Raw genomic sequence first — 22,192 nt, forward strand, 5'->3', positions numbered from 1 at the left:
GTCTGCCTTTGGCTCAGGTCATGATCCCGGAGTCCTGGGATCGAGCCCCACCTGGGCTCCCTGCTCAGCAGGGAGTCTGCTTCTCCCTCTTCCACTCCCCCCTGCTTGTGTTCCTGCTCTCTCTCTCTGTCAAATAAATAAATAAAATCTTTATTAAAAAAAAAGAGAAAGAAAGGAAGGCAGTCTCACATGCAGAAAGCTCTCAGTTGAAAGAAGTTAAGGGGTGGGAACAGGGGAAGAACTATTTCTAAGCTTTATGATGCTTTTCTAAAGCCTGGAAAACATAACTCTGGGTTGCTTCTGACTTAGTGCTAAGAAAATAGAGTAAACAAAACTAAGTACACAGTCCAAGGTAATATATTGGTGCACAGTTTCACTTAAAACCATGATGACTCAAAAGGACAAGCAAAAAGAAAGAAAATGCGAAAAGAAAATTCTTAGTACCTGGACATAAGTCAGTCCAATGCAGGAGGAGAATATTTCCCCATCTGCACAGAAATTATCTAAAACCCATCTTTGCACTTATGGAGATGAACTCTATTACTTATTCTTTGACTGTGGCATCTCTTCCTAATTGTACATTTTCTCTAAATTCCTGACTATAAGCCCACCAACACACAACCCACTTCTCTGATCTAGTTTCCACTTGCTCCTCTTGATATACACTTCTTTTCTCTAGCTTAACTGACCCCACCCACTTTCCAGTAACCCCCCACCGTATTTCCCACCTTCAGGCTTTTATGTTACTTCTGCCTGGAATGCTCTGCCAGCCCACCTGCATTTCTACAAGTCCAAATTCTACCATATAATGGAGAGGCAATATAATGAAGTGTTAAGATCAGGAACTCTGGAGCTAGAGTGCCTGAATTCTTATCCTTGCTCCACCATTCACTAGCAGAGTGCCCTAGGAATGCCACCTAACTCTCTGCACCTCAACTGCCTCATCTGAAACCAGTGATAATTACAGTAAATCACCTGCAGGCGTTGTGGTCAAAATGAATGGGTTAATACATGGAAGGGGCTTAGAGCGTGCCTGGCACATAGTGAAAGTGTCAGTGATTACGACAGTAACAACAGACGATGATGATGATGATGATGATGATATGAAGGTTTGGGTCATATGCTCCTCCTCCACAAAGCATTCCCTGAACCTTCTGTCTGGAAGAAATCATTATCTCCTTTGAGTTCCTATAGTACTTTCAACTGTCACCTCTCTTAGAACACTTCTAATTTTATATTATTTACACATATGTTGTCTCCCTTACTCAACTTTAACTTTCCTGAGACCAAAATCCACTTCTGATGTGTCTCTTTATCACCTACAGCTCCTAATACAATGCCCTGATCATAGTATCTACTCAAACATTTGTGAACGGGTGGATGTTTGGTCACAAGCAGGACGTTTCCGCCAGCATGTAGAGCCTCAACCATTCTTTTTTTTTTTTTTAAGATTTTATTTATTTATTTGACAGAGAGAGACACAGCGAGAGAGGGAACACAAGCGGGGGGGGCGGGGGGGAAAGGGAGAAGCAGGCTTCCCACAGAGCGGGGAGCCCGATGCGGGGCTCGATCCTGGTACTCCGGGATCATGACCTGAGCCGAAGGCAGACACTTAACGACTGAGCCACCCAGGCGCCCGAGCCTCAACGATTCTTACCACAACATCTTCCAAGATTTTAGTAGGGCAAGGTCTGGAATGAAATTCAAAGTGTTCATCCTCTGATTTCTTCTTTGACTCCCGCTCCTGGATTCTCTTCTCAATTTCCAAATCAAAGCCAATAGGCTGAGTGGGTGGCTTCACAGGTGGTTTCTTGGGCAAGATGGGCCCACCTTCAAGAATTCTGGGATCAAGTTCCCGTGCTTTGAATTTGTATCTGTAAGATGAGAGTTTAAATGACAACCACAAAAAAAAATTTTGTTAATAAAATAAAAGCTACACAAACAACAAAGTAAGCCAAAACAGAAAAATAGTAATTATTATGATTACCCAAGCATAGCAAAATTTCAACTCTCTCCATAGTCTTTGTCTCTACCTCCAGAGCAAAGAATTAAGGAGCCAGTTCTAACATTCCCACCGCTTTAAAGATTGGGGTTTCTCTTCCCAGAGGAAGCTGCTCCTCCTCAAAAGAAGTACAAAAAGCAATGAAAGCAGAATACAGGAGACAAACTCCAGTGCTAACCACATTATGTTCCTCCACCAATAATAGCTGTAATGAGCCCTTGGGTAGCCATAAAGGGTGGCATCTACCTAAACGAAGTTCAGAGGACACTCCTTAATTAGAATCCTGAGTAAGTTCTCCCACCCCAACCTCTGCATTCATTTTTTTTACCAGTTTATACTCCAGGATATCTCCATATTCCCACTTCTAATTTTTTAATCATTGAGGCAGGGGCACAGACTATAGAGAGCCTGTAACTCAAATGTCATAAATTCCAATGGCAAGAAAAACAGCAACTATCCCCATTATAGAACTGAAAAGAAAACAGGTACTTGGAACTCTTCCTCAAATACTGCGATGGGACTTACTGTTGCAGTTTCTCGAGCTCCTCTGCCTCCTGATCCGCTGCACTTTTGCAGGTCACAGGCCTTGTGCGCTGTTTGGTTTGCAACACAGGAGTCTGTGGGTCTCTGGATATCTTGACCACAGCAGATTTGGAGGGTAACAGAGCTATAAAGCAAGACCAAGACATTCACCTAGCTCTCCGAGACCCTGTTTACTTGTAGGTGCTGACTCGGCTAGGCAGCCCATGATGCCAAATCAGAGTGGCTGCTCTCCACACTCAGCTCATGTCAGCCAACCTGACAAACATGCAGCCCCTTCTCGCCAGTCACTCTTTATTGAGGAGTATGATAAAGGCTGTCTTTGGGTAAACTCTACTATCATTTTCTGAACTTAAAATCCATTTGTGTCTGATGGAGTCATCACTGCATAGGCATGTGCTGCCTTTCTATTGATAATGCCAACTATTTTGGTTGTTATTGACACATAAGATTGTTGCTTATTCCAGCTTTAAAATAAGGCCTTTCTAAAGATCAAGTATTAACTCCCAATTTTGTGAATTCTCTAAAAGCATCTATATCAAAACACCAAGAACACCTCTCACAGAAACTCAAATAGAGAAAGTAAAAAAAACTATGTCAAAGCATCAATCTTAAGACCTTCACTACCATTCATGGAAATCACTGATTCACCTGACCAGGGCAACCTTGTCAATTTTCATAATTATGTAGAATGAATCCTCTAATTTAGATCTGAACACATAACAGCAGGAGACAGAAACCAAATCTAGGGGCGCCTGGGTGGCTTAGCCATTAAGCGTCTGCCTTCAGCTCAGGTCATGATCCCAGCGTCCTGGGATCAAGCCCTGCATCGGGCTCCCTGCTCAGCCGGAAGCCTGCTTCTCCCTCTCCCACTCCCCCTGCTTGTACTCCTGCTCTTGCTATCTCTCTCTCTGTCAAATAAATAAATAAAATCTTCAAAAAAAACCAAAAAAACAAATCTATTTATTTTAGAAATAAGCCAGTCTTCAAGTATACATACAACCGTTATTTATAACTATATAAAGTTTTAAATAAAAATTGCAGAAAATACACCATACACAAAAATAAACTCAAAATGGATTAAGGATCTAAATGTCAGATCTGAAATCATAAAAATCCTAGAAGAGAGCACAGGCAGTAAGCAATTTCTCTGACATCGGCCACAGCAACATTTTTCTAGATCTGTCTCCTGAGGCAAGGAAATAGAAGCAAATATAAACTATTGGGACTATATCAAAATAAAAAGATTCAGCACAGCAAAGGAAACAACAAAACTAAAAGACAACCTATGAAAGGGAGAAGATATTTGTGAACAACATATCCAGTAAAGTGTTAGTATCCAAAATATATAAAGAACTTATACAATTCAACACCAAAAAAACCCCAATAATCTAATTTAAAAATGGGCATAAAAGGGGAGCCTGGGTGGCTCAGTTGTTAAGCGTCTGCCTTCAGCTCAGGTCATGTCCCAGGGTCCTGGGATCGAGCCCCACATCAGGCTCCCTGCTCAGCGGGAAGCCTGCTTCTCCCTCTCCCACTCCCCCTGCTTGTGTTTCCTCTCTCGCTGTGTCTCTCTGTCAAATAAATAAAATCTTTAAAAAAAACAAAACAAAACACAAGAGGGGGCACCTGGGTGGCTCAGTCAGTTCAGCGTCTGCCTTTAGCTCAGGTCATGATCCCAGAGTCCTGGGATTGAGCCCCACATCAGGCTCCCTGCTCAGCAGGGAGTCTGCTTGTCTCCCTCTCCCTCCATCCCTACCCCAGCTCATGTTCTCTCTCTCTACCTCTCTCTCTCTCAAATAAATAAATCTTAAAACAACAAAAACACCCCCCCGCAAAAAAAAAAAAAAAAAAAAACACATAAGAAACAAGTGCTGGTGAGGATGTGGAGAAAAAAGAACCTTTGCGCACTGTTGGTGGGAGTGCAAACTGATGCAGCCACTGCGGAAAACAGTATGGAGGTTCCTCAGAAAATTAAAAATAGAATTACCATATGATCCAGTAATTCCACTACTGGGTATTTACCCAAAGATACAAAAACACTAATTCAAAAAGATATGTGCACCCCTATGTTTACTGTAGCATTATTTACAATAGCCAAATTATGGAAGCAGCCCAAGTGTCCATCAATAGATGAATGGATAAAGAAGACATAATATACATGTGTACACACACACACACACACACACACACTATGGGACATTACTCAGCCATACAAAAGAAGGAAATCTTGCCATTTGCAACAGCACAGCTGGACCTACAGTATCATGCTAAGCGAAATAAATCAGTCAGAGAAAGACAAATACCATAAGATTTCACTCATATGTGGAATTTAAAAAGCAAAACAAACAAAAGAAAAAAGAAACAAACCAAGAAACAGATTCTTAACTATAGAGAACAAACCGATGGTTACCAGAGGGGAGGTGGGTGGAGGGATGGGTGAAATAGGTGAAGGGGATTAAGAGCACACTTATCATGATAAGCACTGAGTAATGTAGAGAATTGTTGGCACACATGAAATTAATAAAACACCATATGTTAACTATACTGGAATTTAATTTTTTTTTTTAATTGCAGAAAATAATTTTTCTTTCTATTTACCAGGACCAAGATTCTAAAAGCAGGGCATATCAGACTCTAAAAGTCATATATTATTTGGAAAGTCATGTTTAATATTTAAATTTCTGTTAGAATAAAAAAAACCATTTCATTATTTTTCTAATCTAAAATTTGACAGATGACTACAAACCTGCCAGCACTTACATCCATTCCTCTCTCTTCCACCCTCCCTTCAAAGAACAAGCACTCCTCGTGAGCTAAGTATCCCTCCCCTACCTGCTCATGCAGGTATCAATCACTGGTTATCTCCTTTCTGCTCCGGATCTTCAACTGCTTTCACTGCCAGGGACTTCTCAGGACAAAGACATGTTCTACCTATCTCCCCGCTCTCTTGACTCTTATATGCCCCTCTACATTCATAGTACTTACCATAATTTGTAATGATCTATTTATCTCTCTCACTGAGTTAGAAACTTGCTATTGAGCAGCACCGAGTCCATTTTATTCACTGCTATACCCCCTACACCCAACAGTGCCTGGTTTGTAGTGGTAAAGTTTGTTGAATGGCTGAACAAAAGCACATACCCTGAATGAATGGAATGCTTTCATTTTCTATAGGTCACTAGCTGCACCATGACACTTTGACACATGGCGAAGGTATAATTCCTGGTCAATTACTGATCAGGAGGATCAAGGTGGTTGATGGGTCTAAGTAGACAGATAGCCGGGGTGGGGTGGGGGAGTTCAGAGATGCTCAATGGTACATTTGTTGTCTGCATACAGGCACATGCCATACTTTAGTTCAAAAGCTAGGATTTCAACTAAAGGCAAATGTGTATAAGCAAAGGGAATTCTAGGGGAGGCTATAACATTGGTATGAAACTTACTATCATCCTTCTTGCTCCTCAAGTGATATCTGTTAGGGGTTCGTTTATGAAAGGCTTCCACCTGCTGTGCAAGGGGCACGTACGTAGAAGCTGTTTCATCAAATGTTCTTTTCTTTCCTTGGGACAGGTTGAAAGGCTTAATAATGGTGCATCCCTTAGTCACTCGGGCCTGTAAAGAAAGAAGTTATTCTCCCAATGAAGTGTTATGGAAGAGCTCAGATCTACCACAAGCTGCATATTCAGCACAGAGGATCAAAAGAAAAAAGGCCTGCGGTGAAGCCAAAATTATTATTCCTAAATTTGTCAATCCTTGAGCAAGGGTTAAAACTAGTTCACTCCCATCTTTTAAAAAAGGGAGAAAGGATCTAGCACTTAACAAATTATCTGTTCTGCAATAGTAAATAAGGTGATTTTTCCCAAGCATGTCAATGTTTTAAAGCCAGCAAGAACAAGTTTTCTGAGAATTAGAAGGAGAAAATAAAAGTTGCAAAGGTATTGCCCTCACCTCCAATCCCATTAAGAAAAAGCTGATTTGGGTTCTGGGTCTGGATCAGGCCAGGTAGCTGCCTGAATCAGAATCTCTGCAGACATCTTTCCCAAAACTAATAGGTGAAGAAGCCTAGTCCTTGGATGATTAACTTTCATAAAATTGATCTCTGATTGGAAACAAAACTCTTTAAGGATTGACATCTCAAAGGAAGAAGCATAACCCCAGGGTTTAAGACTGCAAAGGACTGATTTCAACAAGTGATGATGCGCACTGCAAATGCAAGTAGAAATTCTTAGTGCTAGAATTTTCACTTAGGATTCTTACTGTTTCTGTTAGATTTGAGTGGTCTGCCCCAACACCATTTTTCCCATAAGCCCTGTCATATATTGTACACAACTCTGTAAACACAAGACTTTTTTAAAGAATTTTGTAACAGCACAAACTGCAACAAGCTGGGACTTAAAGTTTGCCACACATAAGTCTATGTGCTTTATGTACATTCTCAACTCAGTTTCACAGCAACTTCGTAAGATGCTTCCCAGAATAAATAATAGAGTGATTTCTCCAAGATCATATAGCAAACAGGGCAAAGTGAGGATTTAGATCTATCTTAACTCAAAAACATGCTTCTCTCAATTATATTATTAGAAGTAGTGACCAGAACTACTACACCTGAATCCTTGATGAATTAGTAACAAGAATATCCACTGAGCCCATCAACTTACAGGAGATGGAGGATGCTTTCGTAGTTCAGATGTAAAGTTCACTTCCTTATATTCCTCCTGATTCTTAGGATGTTGTTTGATTCGCTCATCTGTGCGGAAGTGGAAGTCAACTGATTTGGTTACCTGGCTCACTGATTTCTTCACCGGTTGCCCTGAGTGAGAAGCAGAGTAAAACACATAGGTAACACTAAGAATAGAGAATATCGGTAAATCTCCTTTATCCAGTCCTTTCAGTATTTCTATCACCATGGATCTAACTTTGTTCACTCTCTACACATCACCCAAAACTTGAAACAGTCCTCAGGGACACTACTATATGTACCTTATTCATTGAGTACTATCGGTTTGAGGACCTTTGATCAGATGCAAACTGCAAAGAGGTGGCACAAGGGGAGAAGAATCCCATCTCCCAGGTGTGGTCATAGCTCTGGAGACACACAGTAACTGGAATTCTTTTGACAGGAAAAGCTATGAATTGACTTAAAAAGCATACTTAACTAAACATGTCTAAGAGGGAAACCCTATAAACTCCAGGAGTGCTTTTTCGCAGGGCTTTATAGCTTTGACTCCACCAATAATAACTCTATTTAAGAGCAAAGCAGAACTCTGACCCCTTGGCTCCCTCAGTCCTACTCTTCCTCTGTAGCTACAACTGGATTTGCTCAGCTTTCTTTTCCTCTGTCTAGGATTAAAATGGGAAAACAACAACAAAAAACTGGCCTGCCCAATGGCTTTATCTTCTGTCTCAATCCTAATGCCTTCTTTTTCTAATACAAAGAAAAAGAATTAGGAAGAAAAAGGGGGGAGGAATTAATTTTACTTGAAGAAATGAGGGAAGGTCTCATGGAAAAAGGCCTCGAAAGATGGGTGTGAGTCCTATAATTAGAGGCAGAGAGCAACAGTGTGCTCTGAGAAAGGCCCGATGTATGTAATGCTTTTTTTTTTAAAGTAGTCTTTATGCCCAACTTGGGGCTTGAACTTATGACCCTGAGACCAAGAGTCACATGCTCTATTGACTGAGCCAGCCAGGGGCCCTGGTCCAATGTATATAAAACATTCTAGGGAACGGTCATTGGAATATAAAGGGTACCAGCTGTCCAATAAATACATCTTTTTCTACTGACTACTAACCAGGAAAGCCTTTTTCCCTTTTAGAGACTTCAAAAACCCTACCAAAATAATGAGAAGCACCCTTCATAAATCAGACTCAACGAGAGCCAAGCTAACCTATTCCGGCAAGAGCAAGTTTCTTGAATTCTTCATTCTTTTTCCGCATCTCCACCACCTCCTGTTGCATTTTCATTCTCTTCTCCAACTCTTGCTCCTCAGTACTTTTGAGAATCTTCTGCCTAAGGGGCAAATCAGTAAAGGAAATGAGAGAGGAGAGAAGAAAGAGGTTTGTGATTCAAAAGAGTCTAAAGGTATTACATAGATCAGATTTTTAACCTGTGATAAAATAACCATCAAAACCAAAAAGTATTATCTGATAAACTGATATTGACTTAATTAGGGAACACTACGAAAAAAAACCCAATTCACAATTTATACCAAAATATCGAAAATTTTTTTAAAAGATAGCTAAAATAGACTATAGAAGATACTACAAAAAACTCATAAATTTGACTATGCAGTGATTAGCTTTTAGGCCACAAGAAAAAGTAAGATTAAAATACCAGCAGAATGGGGAAAATATTTACAAGAAATATGACAAAAGTCTATTATACATAAAATATACACTGTGATAAGAGAGGACAGACTTAGGAGGGAAACCAACCAGAGCTCAAAGCCTACCCTGACATTTCATTTTCTGCCTATGTGCTCTTGAGAAAACTATTTAATACCTCTGAGCCTCAGTTACCTCCACTGTAAAATGAAGAATACAAATATTTATCCTCACAGAATATTTGTGACTATTAAATCGGATATTTCCGAAGTACCTGACACATAGTAAAGGTTCAATTTAGAGTAGCCATTCTTAGCAATGAGACTATCACTAAGACCACTTTACAGATAAATAGAAAAGGAAACAGACAATTCCCCCAAGAGGAAATATGGAAAAGATGTTTACAATTACAGTAACACAATCCTATTAGCAATCAAGTAAAAATTAAAATAAGTTGATGCCATCAACATATCAATTAAATTTGAAACAATTTTAAATGTAAAAAAACAAATTCAATGTGGATGAGAGTACAAAGAAATAAAAATATTCATCCAAAGCTGATGGCACTGTAAATTCATATACATTCATTTCAGAAATAAAATTGGTGGGGCGCCTGGGTGGCTCAGTCAGTTGAATCTCTGATTCTTGATTTCGGCTCAGCTCATGATATCAGGGTTGTGAGATCATGTCCTGCATCAGGCTCTGCACCGGGTGGGGAGTCTGCTTAAGATTCTCTCTCTCCCCCTCTTCATCAGCCCCTCCCCCCCTAAAAATATATATGTATTAAAAAATAAAATTAAAAAAATTAAAAATAAATAAAAAATAAAATTAAAATTAAAAAAAGAAAGAAAATTGGCAATTAATATCAGTAGCCATAACACTAGTCATATCCTTTAATCAAGGAATTTTTCTTTCTTTAGCCCAAAGAGACTACTCAAAGAAAAGTCCCTGCCAATAAAGATGTTCACTGATTGTTTGTAATAGTGAAAAATCGGGGGCGCCTGGGTGGCTCAGTTGGTTAAGCGACTGCTTTCGGCTCAGGTCATGATCCTGGAGTCCCTGGATCGAGTCCCGCATCGGGCTCCCTGCTCGGCAGGGAGCCTGCTTCTCCCTCTGACCCTCCCCTCTCTCATGTGCTCTCTCTCTCTCATTCTCTCTGTCTCAAATAAATAAATAAAATCTTTAAAAAAAAAAAAAATAGTGAAAAATCGGTAACTGCATTTTCAACAGGAAATGGTTAAATATAATTTGATAGACTATTAACTATTAAAAAAGGATAAATGTGAAGATTTTACAGTAGTACAGGAAAAAAAATGAAATACTCTCGTGGCAAGCAAGGAAAACAGAATCCGGGAGCCTGGGTGGCTCAGTTGGTTAAGCGACTGCCTTCGGCTCAGGTCATGATCCTGGAGTCCCGGGATCGAGTCCCGCATCGGGCTCCCTGCTCGGCAGGGAGTCTGCTTCTCCCTCTGACCCTCCTCCCTCTCATGCTCTCTGTCTCTTATTCTCTCTGTCTCAAATAAATAAATAAAATCTTTAAAAAACAAACAAACAAACAAACAGAATCCAAAGTTGCTTATATACTGATTATGAAAATATATTTTTTGCTTGAGTAAAGACCAGAAGGGAGCTTGGCAAAATGAAAACCGTTCAATTCAGGTAGTAAAAACCTTTACTAACTTTTTCCTTTTATATTTCTTTTAATTTGCCTTTCTTTAATATTCTTTTTAATTTAAATTCAATTAGCCAATATATAGTACATCATTAGTTTTTGGTGTAATGTTCAATGATTCATTAGTTGCGTATAACACCCAGTGCTCATCACATCACGTGCCCTCCTTAATGCCCATCACTCAGTTACCCCGTCCCCCCACCCACCTCCCTTTCCATAACCCTCAATTTGTTTCCCAGATTAATTTGCTTTAATAGTATATTTTTCTCAACTTTTAAGATGAGCATCTCCCAAGATATAAAACAATTCACCTCACCATGATTACAGCTTTATGAGTTTCCCAAGTTCCATGTGCTCCAGACTGCAGATATACCCACTTATAATTTTACTCTTTTGACTCTAAAGTTTAAATTCAGGAAAGAAGCATACCTCACAGGCTGTACACAAGACACAGTATGTCTGCCCTTGGCTTTCTCTGGGGAAGACTCATATTTTTCCGAAGTATCTTGATGAGCACTGCCTTCTTCCTCTTCCTCTGGCTTCTTTTTATGGTTAGAACTTCAGTTCAAAAGGACAAAAAAAAAAAAAAAAACTCTAAATTCCCTAAAGCATACCCTGCTGTACTCTCCTCCCCAAATCTACCACATATGGCTTAAATTTTCTCATTCTTTAGGACAACAAGCATGTCTCAACCACAAGATTCTTCCAGTAGCACCATTAGATCATATGTACCAATGGATATAATGGGTAAACTTCAAGAACACACCAATAAAAGTCAAGGTGAGAATTGTCTGATGATGGTTCAGGAGGGTGGGGAGGGATTCCAACTGATCATTATCAGATGCACAAATGGCAGATAGCTAACCATCTTCCCAATATCTATTCTACTTTCTTTCTTATTAATAGAACTCCAATTTTGTTTGGGGCAGCAATGTCCAAAGGCAAAATTACTGTACTTGTTTCAACAGCCTCTCTTGCAACTAGGGAGAATCCAAGTGACACAATAGGGCAACTGAAGTATAAGCAGGGTTTCTGGAATATTTTCACTTTTGTGATATGGGTGCTGTCCCTTGTCCTTTGCCATGCCCTCCTTCTTCTCTTGAACATGGATGTGATACCTAGAAATATAGCAGCTACCTTGTGACAATGTGGCAACAAGCACAAGGAAGAAGCTGAGAAACACAGAGTTGCCATCTTGAGTAACAAAGCATGAAGAAAAGCTAATACAGAGATGTTGCCCTGGCATTGTTCAGTCACTGAACCAAAGCCAACAGCAAACTTCTGTGGAGCAAATAAATCACTATTCTTTAAACTACTCTAGCGCAGGGGTGCCTGGGTGGCTCAGTCATCAAGTGTCTGCCTTCGGCTCAGGTCGTGATCCCAGGGTCCTGGGATCGAGCCCCGCATTGGGCTCCCTGCTCAGCGGGAAGGCTGCTTCTCCCTCTCCCACTCCCCCTGCTTGTGTTCCTTCTCTCGCTCTTGCTGTCTCTCTTTCAAATAAATAAATAAAATACTAAAAAAATAAAAATTAAAAAAAATAGACTACTCTAGCTGAATAGGCTATTACTTACAGCAAAATACATTCCTATTGCTATTAACCATAAGAACAAGCACCATTGCTATTAACCATAGGAGCAAACAGGAGTAAACCCTATGCCAACTGACAGAAGCTGTAGCTACTTACACTTTCATTTTTTTGGAGGGTGGAATTTCATTGATGATTACAGGAGTAGCACATCTCTTGGCTTTCATTTTTACATGATGTTTTTCTTTCTGTTCCAAATCTTTCTGAGCAGAGAGTCTAGTAGATCTTCTATGATACAGGAATTGACAAAATTTATCTGAAATGAATCCATCTACTACAGATATGCAATTGTGCCCCACAAATGTGAAAGTATGTCAAACTGCCAAGGGCTACAAAGAGTTTCATGGTATTATTTCCACTCTAAAAACTTAATCTCTTCTTGTCTTACTGATAGGTTTTGAAATTTCATCATAAAATGTTGGTACTAAAATGCAGCTTTTTTTTTTTTTAAGGTACAGCAATCACCTAGTACAACTCCCTCCTTTTATTGGTAAAAGTCAAAAAAGATGAGGTGACTTGGCCCTGTTATATAGCTCATTGCTGTCAGACTTGACATTTGAGATCAGGTCTCCTGGTAACTGACTAAAGTGCTTATTTTTTCCTTTATTACTCCTTTTTGGTAAAATATAACACATACCAAAAAGAGTACAAAACAAAAATTAAGTTAAATGATTACAAAGTAAAGACTCATGAAATCACAACCCAGGCTAAGAAACAGAACACTGGCAGCACTACTATCCTGACTTGTTTTATAGTAATCATTACTTTTTCCTTATCGTTATGCCATTTAGCATGCATTCCATAAAAATGATACATAAGTTTAGAAAGAAAACAAAAAACAAAGAATAACAACAACAAAAAAACCCTTTAGATAATATAATCAGACTACTGCATGTATTTTTCTCTGTCTGGTTTGTTTCACTCAACATTATGTTTATGAGATTCAACCACCATGATTCATATAGCTTTAATTCACTGATTGTCCATGCTGTCTAACAGTCACTGTAGTAACGTACCACTATTTATCCAGTCTACTGCCAATTTTCACATATGTCTCTTGGTACACATGTACACACGTTGCTGTTGGGTATAAGTTGTAAGACTGTTAGGTCATAAGGACATTGGTTATATCAACTAAAGCTGTTTTCCAAAGTGACTGTACCAATCTATGCTTACCCTGGCAAATTTATATTATAGTCTGAATTGCTCTACACCCTCCTGAACACTTGATATTGTCAGATGACTTAATTTAGCTGGTATCTAGTAAAATCTCATTGTGGGTTTTTTTTTTTTTTAAAGATTTTACTTAGGGTGCCTGGGTGGCTCAGTTGGTTAAGCAACTGCCTTCGGCTCAGGTCATGATCCTGGAGTCCCTGGATCGAGTCCCACATCGGGCTCCCTGCTCGGCGGGGAGTCTGCTTCTCCCTCTGACCCTCCCCCCTCTTGTGTGTTCGCTCTCTCTCATTCTCTCTCTCTCAAATAAATAAAATCTTTAAAAAAAAAAAAAAAGATTTTACTTATTTATTTGACAGAGAGAGAGAGCGCAAGTGAGCAAGAGCAGGGGGGGAGGAGCAAGGGGAGAGGGAGAAGCAAGCTCCCCACTGAGCAAGGAGCCTGATGCGGGGCTCGATCCCAGGACCCCAGGATCATGACCTGAGCCAAAGGCAGACACTTAACTGACTGAGCCACCCAGGCGCCCCTCACTGTGGTTTTAATTTGCTTTTCTCTGATTACCAGTGAGATAGAGCAACTTTTCACATGTTTACTGGACATTTGGATATCCTCTTTGATAAGGTGTTAGTTCAGGTCTCTTATTTGTTTTCCACTGGGTGGTCAATCCTTTCCTGATTAGTAGGAATTCTTTATATATAATGAATATAAGCCCTTTATAGGTTTTATGTGTCACAAGTATCTTCTCCCACTTTGGGGGTTGGCTTTTTACTTTCTTTATGGTATCATTTGATTAGATAAATGTCTCAAATACATCAATAGCCCTCACCATTATGGTCAGTGCTTTTCTGTGTTCTATTAAAAAAAAAAAAAATCTTCCCTATTCCAAGGTCATAAAGATATTCACCTATATTTCCTTATATGAGCGTTAGCTTTCATATTTAGATCTACAATTCCACATAGAATTGACTGTTTTAGGGTGCCTGGCTGACTCAGTCAGGAACATGAAACTCTTGATCTCAGGGTTGTGGGTTCAGGCCTCATGTTGGATGTAGAGTTTAAAGAAATAAATAAACTTAAAAAAAAAAGAAAGAAAGAATTGATGTTTATATGGAGTGAGGTAGGGACCAAGTTTCATTCTGTTCTATCTGGATGTCCACTAGCCAAGCATTGTTTATTAAAGGAGGGGAGAGAGCACTGTTTCCCACAGATCTGTGGTACTACCTTTGTCATAAATCATGTCCATATATGGGAAGGTGAATTTCTATTTGATTCCACTGGTCTCATTAATCCTTGAGTATTACCATAAAGCTTTAATTATTGCAGCTTCATAATAATATGCCTTTCTATGTACCAAACACTTCAAAAGTATCTGGCTATTCTTAGACCTTTGCATTTCTCAATAAATTTTAGCATCAATTTATCAACGTCCAAAGTGAAAACCATTGGGTTTTTTTATGGATATTGCATTAAATCTCTAGATCAGTTAGGGAGTATTGACATCTTTACAATACTGAGTCTCCCAACCATAAATATGGTATGCCCTGCCATTTAGTTAGATCTTGTTTAATTTCTCTCAACATTTTCTTTATAAAAGTCCCAAACACGGTATGGGTGCCTGGGTGGCTCAGTCATTAAGCATCTGCCTTCAGCTCGGGTCATAATCCCAGGATCCTGAGATCGAGCCCCACATCGGGCTCCCTGCTCAGCGGGAAGCCTGCTTCTCCCTCTCCCACTCCCTCTGTTTGTGTTCCCTCTCTCACTGTGTCTCTGTCAAATAAATAAATAAAATCTTAAAAAAAAAAAAAAGTCCTAAACACTGTAAAGACATTATTACATATTCAGACTTTTATGCTATTGCATAGAGTAACAATTTTTAAATCTTTATTATGGAGAATATCAAGCATATTTTAAAAATAAAAAGAATAATATAGTAAACTACTAATTACTCATTTAGTTTCAGAAATTATCTACTCATAGCCAATCATGTATCAGTTTTCCCTCCATCCACTCTTCTGGATTTTGAAGCAAATCCTAACTAAATGTCTATCTTTCATCTGCAAATATTTCATATTAATAATCTCTAAAAGAAATTACATGTTAAAAAATACATGGAGGGGCGCCTGAGTGGTTCAGCCAGTTAAGCATCTGCCTTCTGCTCAGGTCATGATCTCAGGATCCTGGGATCGAGCCCCATATTGAGCTCCCTGCTCAGCGGCGAGTCTGCTTCTCCCTCTTCCTCTGTGACCTCTCTCACTCTCACTCAAATAAATAAAAATCATATAAAAAAATAACATGGAGTAATAAAGAGCAAATTTATTCAATTAAGGAATGAAGTAACGGATGTACTGAATGAGTAATAAAGAGTACATATTACAAAACACAGACAAAACACAAAACTACAACTATTTGAAGGCACTGGAAAGTGACCAAAAGCAGGCAGAAAACAGAGGAACATTTATCCATGAAAAACAGCAACTGCAAAGGGTAAGAATTATGAGTTAGTAGCTTTTTAGCCTGAGGTACTCCCCAAACATAGCACCTCCAATAGCAGAAAATTCCAGTCTCACTGGCTAGAGATAACAGAAGATAGAATTCAAGGCCAGTATAACAGCTGGAAATTCAGAGGAAAATCCTGAAAGTAAAAGAGTTACAGAAAAGATTTCACTCAAAATCTGACCAAAAACTCTGTACAATTCCTGCCTGATGGCTAAACCATTAGAGAAAACCCAGGGGGTCCAGCAAAAAGGCAAGCAGAAACTGGTGAGGTGTCCACACTTAAAAGACATAACTGCCTAGATAAGACTGGTGAGTTTGCTGCTTTTTTTTTTTTTTAAAGATTTTATTTATTTATTTGAGAGAGAGAGCACAAGAGGGGGGAGTGGGAGAGGGAGAAGCAGACTCCCTGCTGAGCAGGTAGCCCAATGCGGGACTCGATCCTGGGACTCCAGGATCATGACCTGAGCCGAAGGCAGTTGCTTAACCAACTGAGCCACCCAGGCGCCCGCTGCTTTTTTTATTAAGTGTATTCCCCACTGTGTATATAGTAGGATAGCACAAAGCTAACATCTTACTAGCCTGAAGTGTCAGTAGACAAACATCAGAGCTGGCGAGAGGGCTGAAAATTTAGAGGCAAAACCCCAGAAGTAAGAGAGCCACAGAGAGGATGAACACTTAAACCTGAGTATAAATTCAAAGTCTTGGCTGACCTCTAACCTTTGTAGACCCAGGGGAGACCGCAGGGAGCCAGACTAAAAAAGCTATGTATGCAAATACATGAATAGCCAATAATCACATGAAAATGTGGATCAACATCATTAGTCATCAGAAAAATGCAAATTAAAAACAATGAAATATCATTGAAAAGTCTGACAATACCAAAAGTTGGCTAGGATATGGAGCAACTGAAACTCTCACATATTGCTAGTGGGAATATAAATGGTACGGTCACTTTGGAAAACATTCTGGCTATTTCTTATAAACGTACATTTAACATTATGGTCCAGCAATTGCACTCCTAAGTATTTACCCAAGAGAAATACATGTCCTCAACTACTCATAGCAGCTTTCTATAGCCCCAAACTGGAAACAACCCAAATGTCCATCATCTGTTGAATGGATAAATAAATCGTGGCATATCCACTCAACAGAACTTATCAGCAATAAAAAGGAACAAACTACCAATACATGCAATGACATGGATAATCTCAAAAACACATGGTAAATGAAAGCAGTCAGATATAAAAGAGTACATATAATTCCATTTATAAAAATATCTGGAGGCGGGCGCCTGGGTGGCTCAGTTGGTTAAGCGACTGCCTTCGGCTCAGGTCATGATCCTGGAGTCCCCGGATCGAGTCCCACATCGGGCTCCCTGCTCAGCAGGGGGTCTGCTTCTCCCTCTGCCCTCTTCCCTCTCGTGCTCTCTGTCTCTCATTCTCTCTCTCTCAAATAAATAAATAAATAAAATCTTTAAAAAAAAAAAAAAAAATCTGGAGGCGCCTGGGTGGCTCAGTCATTAAGTGTCTGCCTTCGGCTCAGGTCATGATCCCAGGGTCCTGGGATCGAGCCTCACATCAGGCTCCCTTCTCCGGGGGACTCTCCTTCTGCCTCTGACCCTCCCCCCTCTCATGCTCTCTCTCCCTCTCAAATTAATTAATTAAAAAAATATCTAGAGCAGGACAAATTAATCAATGGTGACAGGAATTGGAACAGTGGTTGCCTCTGGGTGGGAGGTGAGAGAGTGAGAAGGCAGAAGCAGCAGTACAGATGGACTATAAAGGGGTAGGAATGAGAGAACTTTCTGAAGTGTTGGAAATGTTCTATATATTTTGATTGTCAGATTATGGTTGCATGCTGGTATGTATTTGTCAAAACTAATCAGACCATACACTCAAGATCTGTACATTTTACTATATGCAAATTATTACCCAGCAAAATTAGTTAATTTTTAAAAATGAACTGGGAATCATAAAAATTAGAAAGAAAGAAGGCAAAGCACATAAATACAGAACCATTTCGGACCATTACTTAAATTCAACATACAGTAATGTTATAAAGTCAAGAGAAGAATTGCTGGGTGTCTTTAGGGAGAAATGGCTAAGGGATGAGATACCAAAAATTAAAACATATATTTGTGGTAAAGCAACACCTCCATGGAAAAATTATTGATACACTAAGGCCTTATTGACTCTTAACTATTCTGTGTCAAAGAAGTTTTGGCCGGGGCGCCTGGGTGGCTCAGGCGTTAGGTGTCTGCCTTCGGCTCGGGTCGTGATCTCAGAGTCCTGGGATTGAGCCCTGCATCGGGCTCCCTGCTCAGCAGGAAGCCTGCTTCTCCCTCTCCCACTCCCCCTGCTTGTGTTCCCTCTCTCGCTGTCTCTCTCTTTCAAATGAATAAATAAAATCTTTTAAAAAAAATAAAGTTTTGGCCATCTTTTAGACTATCTATTGAAACCATGTGAAAATAAAATAGTAGGGAATTTGTATGACTCTATACCTTTCTATCCCAGCTGCCATTCCTTTCCAGATTAGGCAACTCTGGACCAGATAAATCTGAGATCTGAGATTAACGGCATTAATGTTTTACCTCTTATTATGCATTTTCATAATGCAGTATCATTTACGAAGTACTGTCACATACCATCTTACTTGGCCCTTTCTGACAAGAAGCCTGAGGGATTTGGTTATTCTCAGTAAACTGAGATTTTGAGGGGTAGAGGTACTTGCCTTAAAAATAAAACAAAACAAAAAACCATTCAGGTCTTCTAACTCTGAGAGCAGCTGGATTCCTGTCACACCATCACTTCCAAAAAGCATTCAGAATTCAGTCAGGATGAAAGACATTTTTAGCAATCATACACAAAATGGAGAAGTGAAGACACTAACACTTTCCTGAATTCTGAAGAAATCTATAGGACACTGGATCCCTTTTCTGTAGGCCTCATTCACAATCTAAACATGGAACAGAAACCACAGAATCAACCAGTAGTAATCTCTTAAGACTCTTATGATATATAGTTGGTTCAGATTTCACAGAATTCTTTGATTAAAATGGGCTTCTTTACTCGGGGCACCTAGGTGGCTCAGTCAGATTCCGACTCTTGATTTTGGCTCAGGTCATGATCTCATGGTGTGAGATCGAGTCCCACGTCTGGCTCCACGCTCACCATGGAGTCTGCTTGAGATCCTCTCCCTCTGCCTCTTCCCCCACTCACATGCTCACTCTCTTTCTCAAATAAATAAATAAATAAATAAATAAATAAATAAATAAATAAAATCTTTTAAAAAATAATAAAAACATAAATTTAAAAAAATAATAAAATGGGCTTCTTTATCAAAAAAGATTAGGATAAGCTTGTATGACACTATCCTCAAAAGGCAATACCCTTATGCCAACATGAAGCTTTGCAAAGGGTAATTTTATCACTTCTGAGCAACAATACATATTATTATCTGTATATATATATGTATGTGTGTGTGTGTGTATATATATATAAAATAACAAAGCCCCAGATACATGAAGGAAAAACTGAAAAAATTAAAGGGAGAAATAGACAATTTAACAATATAGTTGAACATTTCAATATCCCCATTTTTAATAATGGATAGTACACTTAGAAGATCAATAAGGAAATGGAAGACTTGAGCAACACTATCAACCACTATCCAACTCCTGATTTCAATCAGGTTATGATCTCAGGGTTGTGAGATTGAGCTCTGCATCAGGCTCCGTGCTGGGCATGGAGCCTACTTAAGATTCTCTCTCTGCCCCACACCCCACACTCACTCCCTCTCTTTAAAAAAAAAAAAAGATACTGATACAAATACAACATTCAAAGAGATTAAATGTTTTAAGATCACAGTGCCAAGATTGCAGCTTAACCCACCCATCCATCCATCCATACATTCATTCATCAAGTATTTATTCAGCTTCTGCTCCTGCCAGACACTGTTAGACACAGTAAGAATACATAATGCTTGCCCTTATGAAATTGACTTACAACCTATAAACAGGAAAAAAAATATCTGTCATATATCCACACAAGTAAACTGCAACCCATATTGAAGGTGCAAACAGCAAGGGCTCTGGAACCAAACTGATCAGTCTGAAATCTGGCTCTGATATAAATTTTAAGCAACTTAGTACCTCTAAGTCCTTATCAATAAATTAAGCATACTATCTACAACTCATAAATGTTATGAAGATTAAATGAGGTAATATAAAGAGTCTAATATAGTATGGGACACATAGTAGGTACTCTGACAATAATTATTCTTTGAACACCATTAATATAACCACCACTTTGAGCCCTGAAACAGTCTTACCTCTGAGGCTGCACTGGAGTATTTTTTGAGGTGGTTCCCTTGACTTCCAGGGAAGAACAAGCATTTGATGGAATGGACTGTTCCACCAGATTTTCTTTTTCTGCCTCTTTGTAATAAGTGTTGTCAACTGTGGGAGAGCAAAAACTAGTCAGCACTCAAATCCCAAGGAAAAAGTTGGAGAGACCTATCTATACATACATATCTATGTGTGTGTGTATCCCTTCTAAGCAGTGGAACCATTAGTTCCAGTGACATCTTATACAGAAGACCAATTTATAAAATCTACTTTGGTTGAAGCAGAAATGTAGGATCCAAGGCCTATCTGCCAGCCTAAGTCACCACCTTAGAAAAAAGCATCTCTGACATTTAATGCTGATACAATCATATTATCTGGCATTATGGGTATAATCACCAGCTTTTCTCCCCTCCAGAAATTGAAAACACTAAAAGTTAAAAGATGTAGCATTTGAGAAAGGGGAAATAGGGGTGGGAAGGGAAAGGAGATATTTTATCATAAAGTATTCTGATGTTACCATGGCCATCATGGAACAGAAACAAAAAAGTACTATAAGAATAAGGAGAAAAGGGGTGCCTGGGTGGCTCAGTTGTTAAGCATCTGCCTTCAGCTCAGGTCATGATCCCAGGGTCCTGGGATCGAGCCCCGCATCGGGCTCCCTGCTCCGTGGGAAGCCTGCTTCTCCCTCTCCCACTCCCCCTGCTTGTGTTCCCTCTCTCGCTGTATCTCTCTCTGTCAAATAAATAAAATCTTAAAAAAAAAAAAAAAAAAAGAATAAGGAGAAAAAAAAAATAAGAAGAAAGAACAATCAAGTAAAGCCTTCATGAAAGAAATAGCATTTGCTGGTATAGCTTATGAACTGAGCCTTCATAAAAGAAAAAAAAATCCAACCAAATAAATGGAAGAAAAGTCAGGCTATGAAAACACATTTCATGCATTATTTATTCCAGAAAACAATCATTTGGCTCATTCCCTAAAGAAATTTTTTTCTGGAGGGGAGAAAAAGAAACAAAAAAAAATGATATTGTATTATGTCAAGGCTACAATAGAGGCACTTACCCCATTTAAAAGCAGAAATGATTACATTTTTAAAAATTTAATATAAAAATTTTACAGGGCACCTGACAGGCTCAGTCAGTAGGGAATATGACTCTTGATCTCAGGGTTGTAAGTTTAGGCCCCATGTTGGGTGTAGAGATTACTTAAAAATAAAATCTTAAAAAATATATATATTATAAACTGTCTACAAAAAATGCACTTAAAATATAAAGACACATCATGCTAGCACTAATCAAAAGAAAGCTGGAATGGATATATTAACATCAGACAATGCAGATTTCAGAGCAAAGAATATCATCAGAGATAAAGATGACCATTTCAAAATGATAAAATGGTCAATTCCTCAAGATGCCACAACAACCTAAATAGTTATGTACCTAATAACAGAGCTTCAAAATACACAAAGCAAAAAGTATAAGAAATAGATAAAACCATAAGTATAGCCTGAAATTTCAATCACTCCCTCTAATTCATGGAACAAATTGACAGAAAAATCATAAGAATATAATAGTCATAAATAACATGAGCAAATGTGTATGGCTGTATTCCAATAAAACTTCATTAACAAAAATATGTTGCAGTCAACTCATCAAGAGGACATAACAATTACAAACACACATATATATGTGTGTGTGTATATATAAATATATGCATATAAATATAAAATAACAAAGCCCAGATACATGAAGGAAAAACTGAAAAAAATTAAAGGGAGAAATAGACAATTTAACAATATAGTTGAAGATTTCAATATCCCCATTTTTAATAATGGATAGTACACTTAGATAGAAGATCAATAAGGAAATGGAAGACTTGAGCAACACTATCAACCAACTTGACCCAATTGACATTTATGTAACTCTCCACCCAATGACAGCAGAATACACATTCTTTTGAAGTGCACACAGAACATATACCAAGACAGACCATATTTTGGGCCATGAAACAATACATTTAAAAGGATTCAAGTCACACAAGTAATGTTCTTTAACCACA

At 38.9% G+C, this 22,192-nt stretch overlaps 1 protein-coding gene across 5 annotated transcripts in view; it reads right to left on the reverse strand.

Moving 5' to 3' along the window:
* TPX2 (TPX2 microtubule nucleation factor) overlaps positions 1–22,192 on the reverse strand; it is a 57,247-nt gene that overhangs the window by 16,999 nt on the left and 18,056 nt on the right. For 4 of the 5 annotated variants that reach the window (XM_035006065.1, XM_035006066.1, XM_035006067.1 and 1 more), the window contains 8 exons: positions 20,122–20,248; positions 12,223–12,351; positions 10,968–11,096; positions 8,431–8,552; positions 7,204–7,355; positions 5,989–6,157; positions 2,528–2,669; positions 1,658–1,874 (listed from right to left, as the gene is read on the reverse strand). In XM_035006065.1, coding sequence (XP_034861956.1) covers positions 1,658–1,874; positions 2,528–2,669; positions 5,989–6,157; positions 7,204–7,355; positions 8,431–8,552; positions 10,968–11,096; positions 12,223–12,351; positions 20,122–20,248 — 1,187 coding nt within the window. The remainder of the gene's footprint in view (positions 1–1,657; positions 1,875–2,527; positions 2,670–5,988; positions 6,158–7,203; positions 7,356–8,430; positions 8,553–10,967; positions 11,097–12,222; positions 12,352–20,121; positions 20,249–22,192) is intronic. The other variant, XM_035006069.1, reaches the window with a different exon arrangement.

Source organism: Mirounga leonina, unplaced genomic scaffold (genome assembly GCF_011800145.1).
Source record: "Mirounga leonina isolate KUSES-001 unplaced genomic scaffold, KU_Mleo_1.0 Mir_150, whole genome shotgun sequence".
Classification (NCBI taxonomy): domain Eukaryota; kingdom Metazoa; phylum Chordata; class Mammalia; order Carnivora; family Phocidae; genus Mirounga; species Mirounga leonina.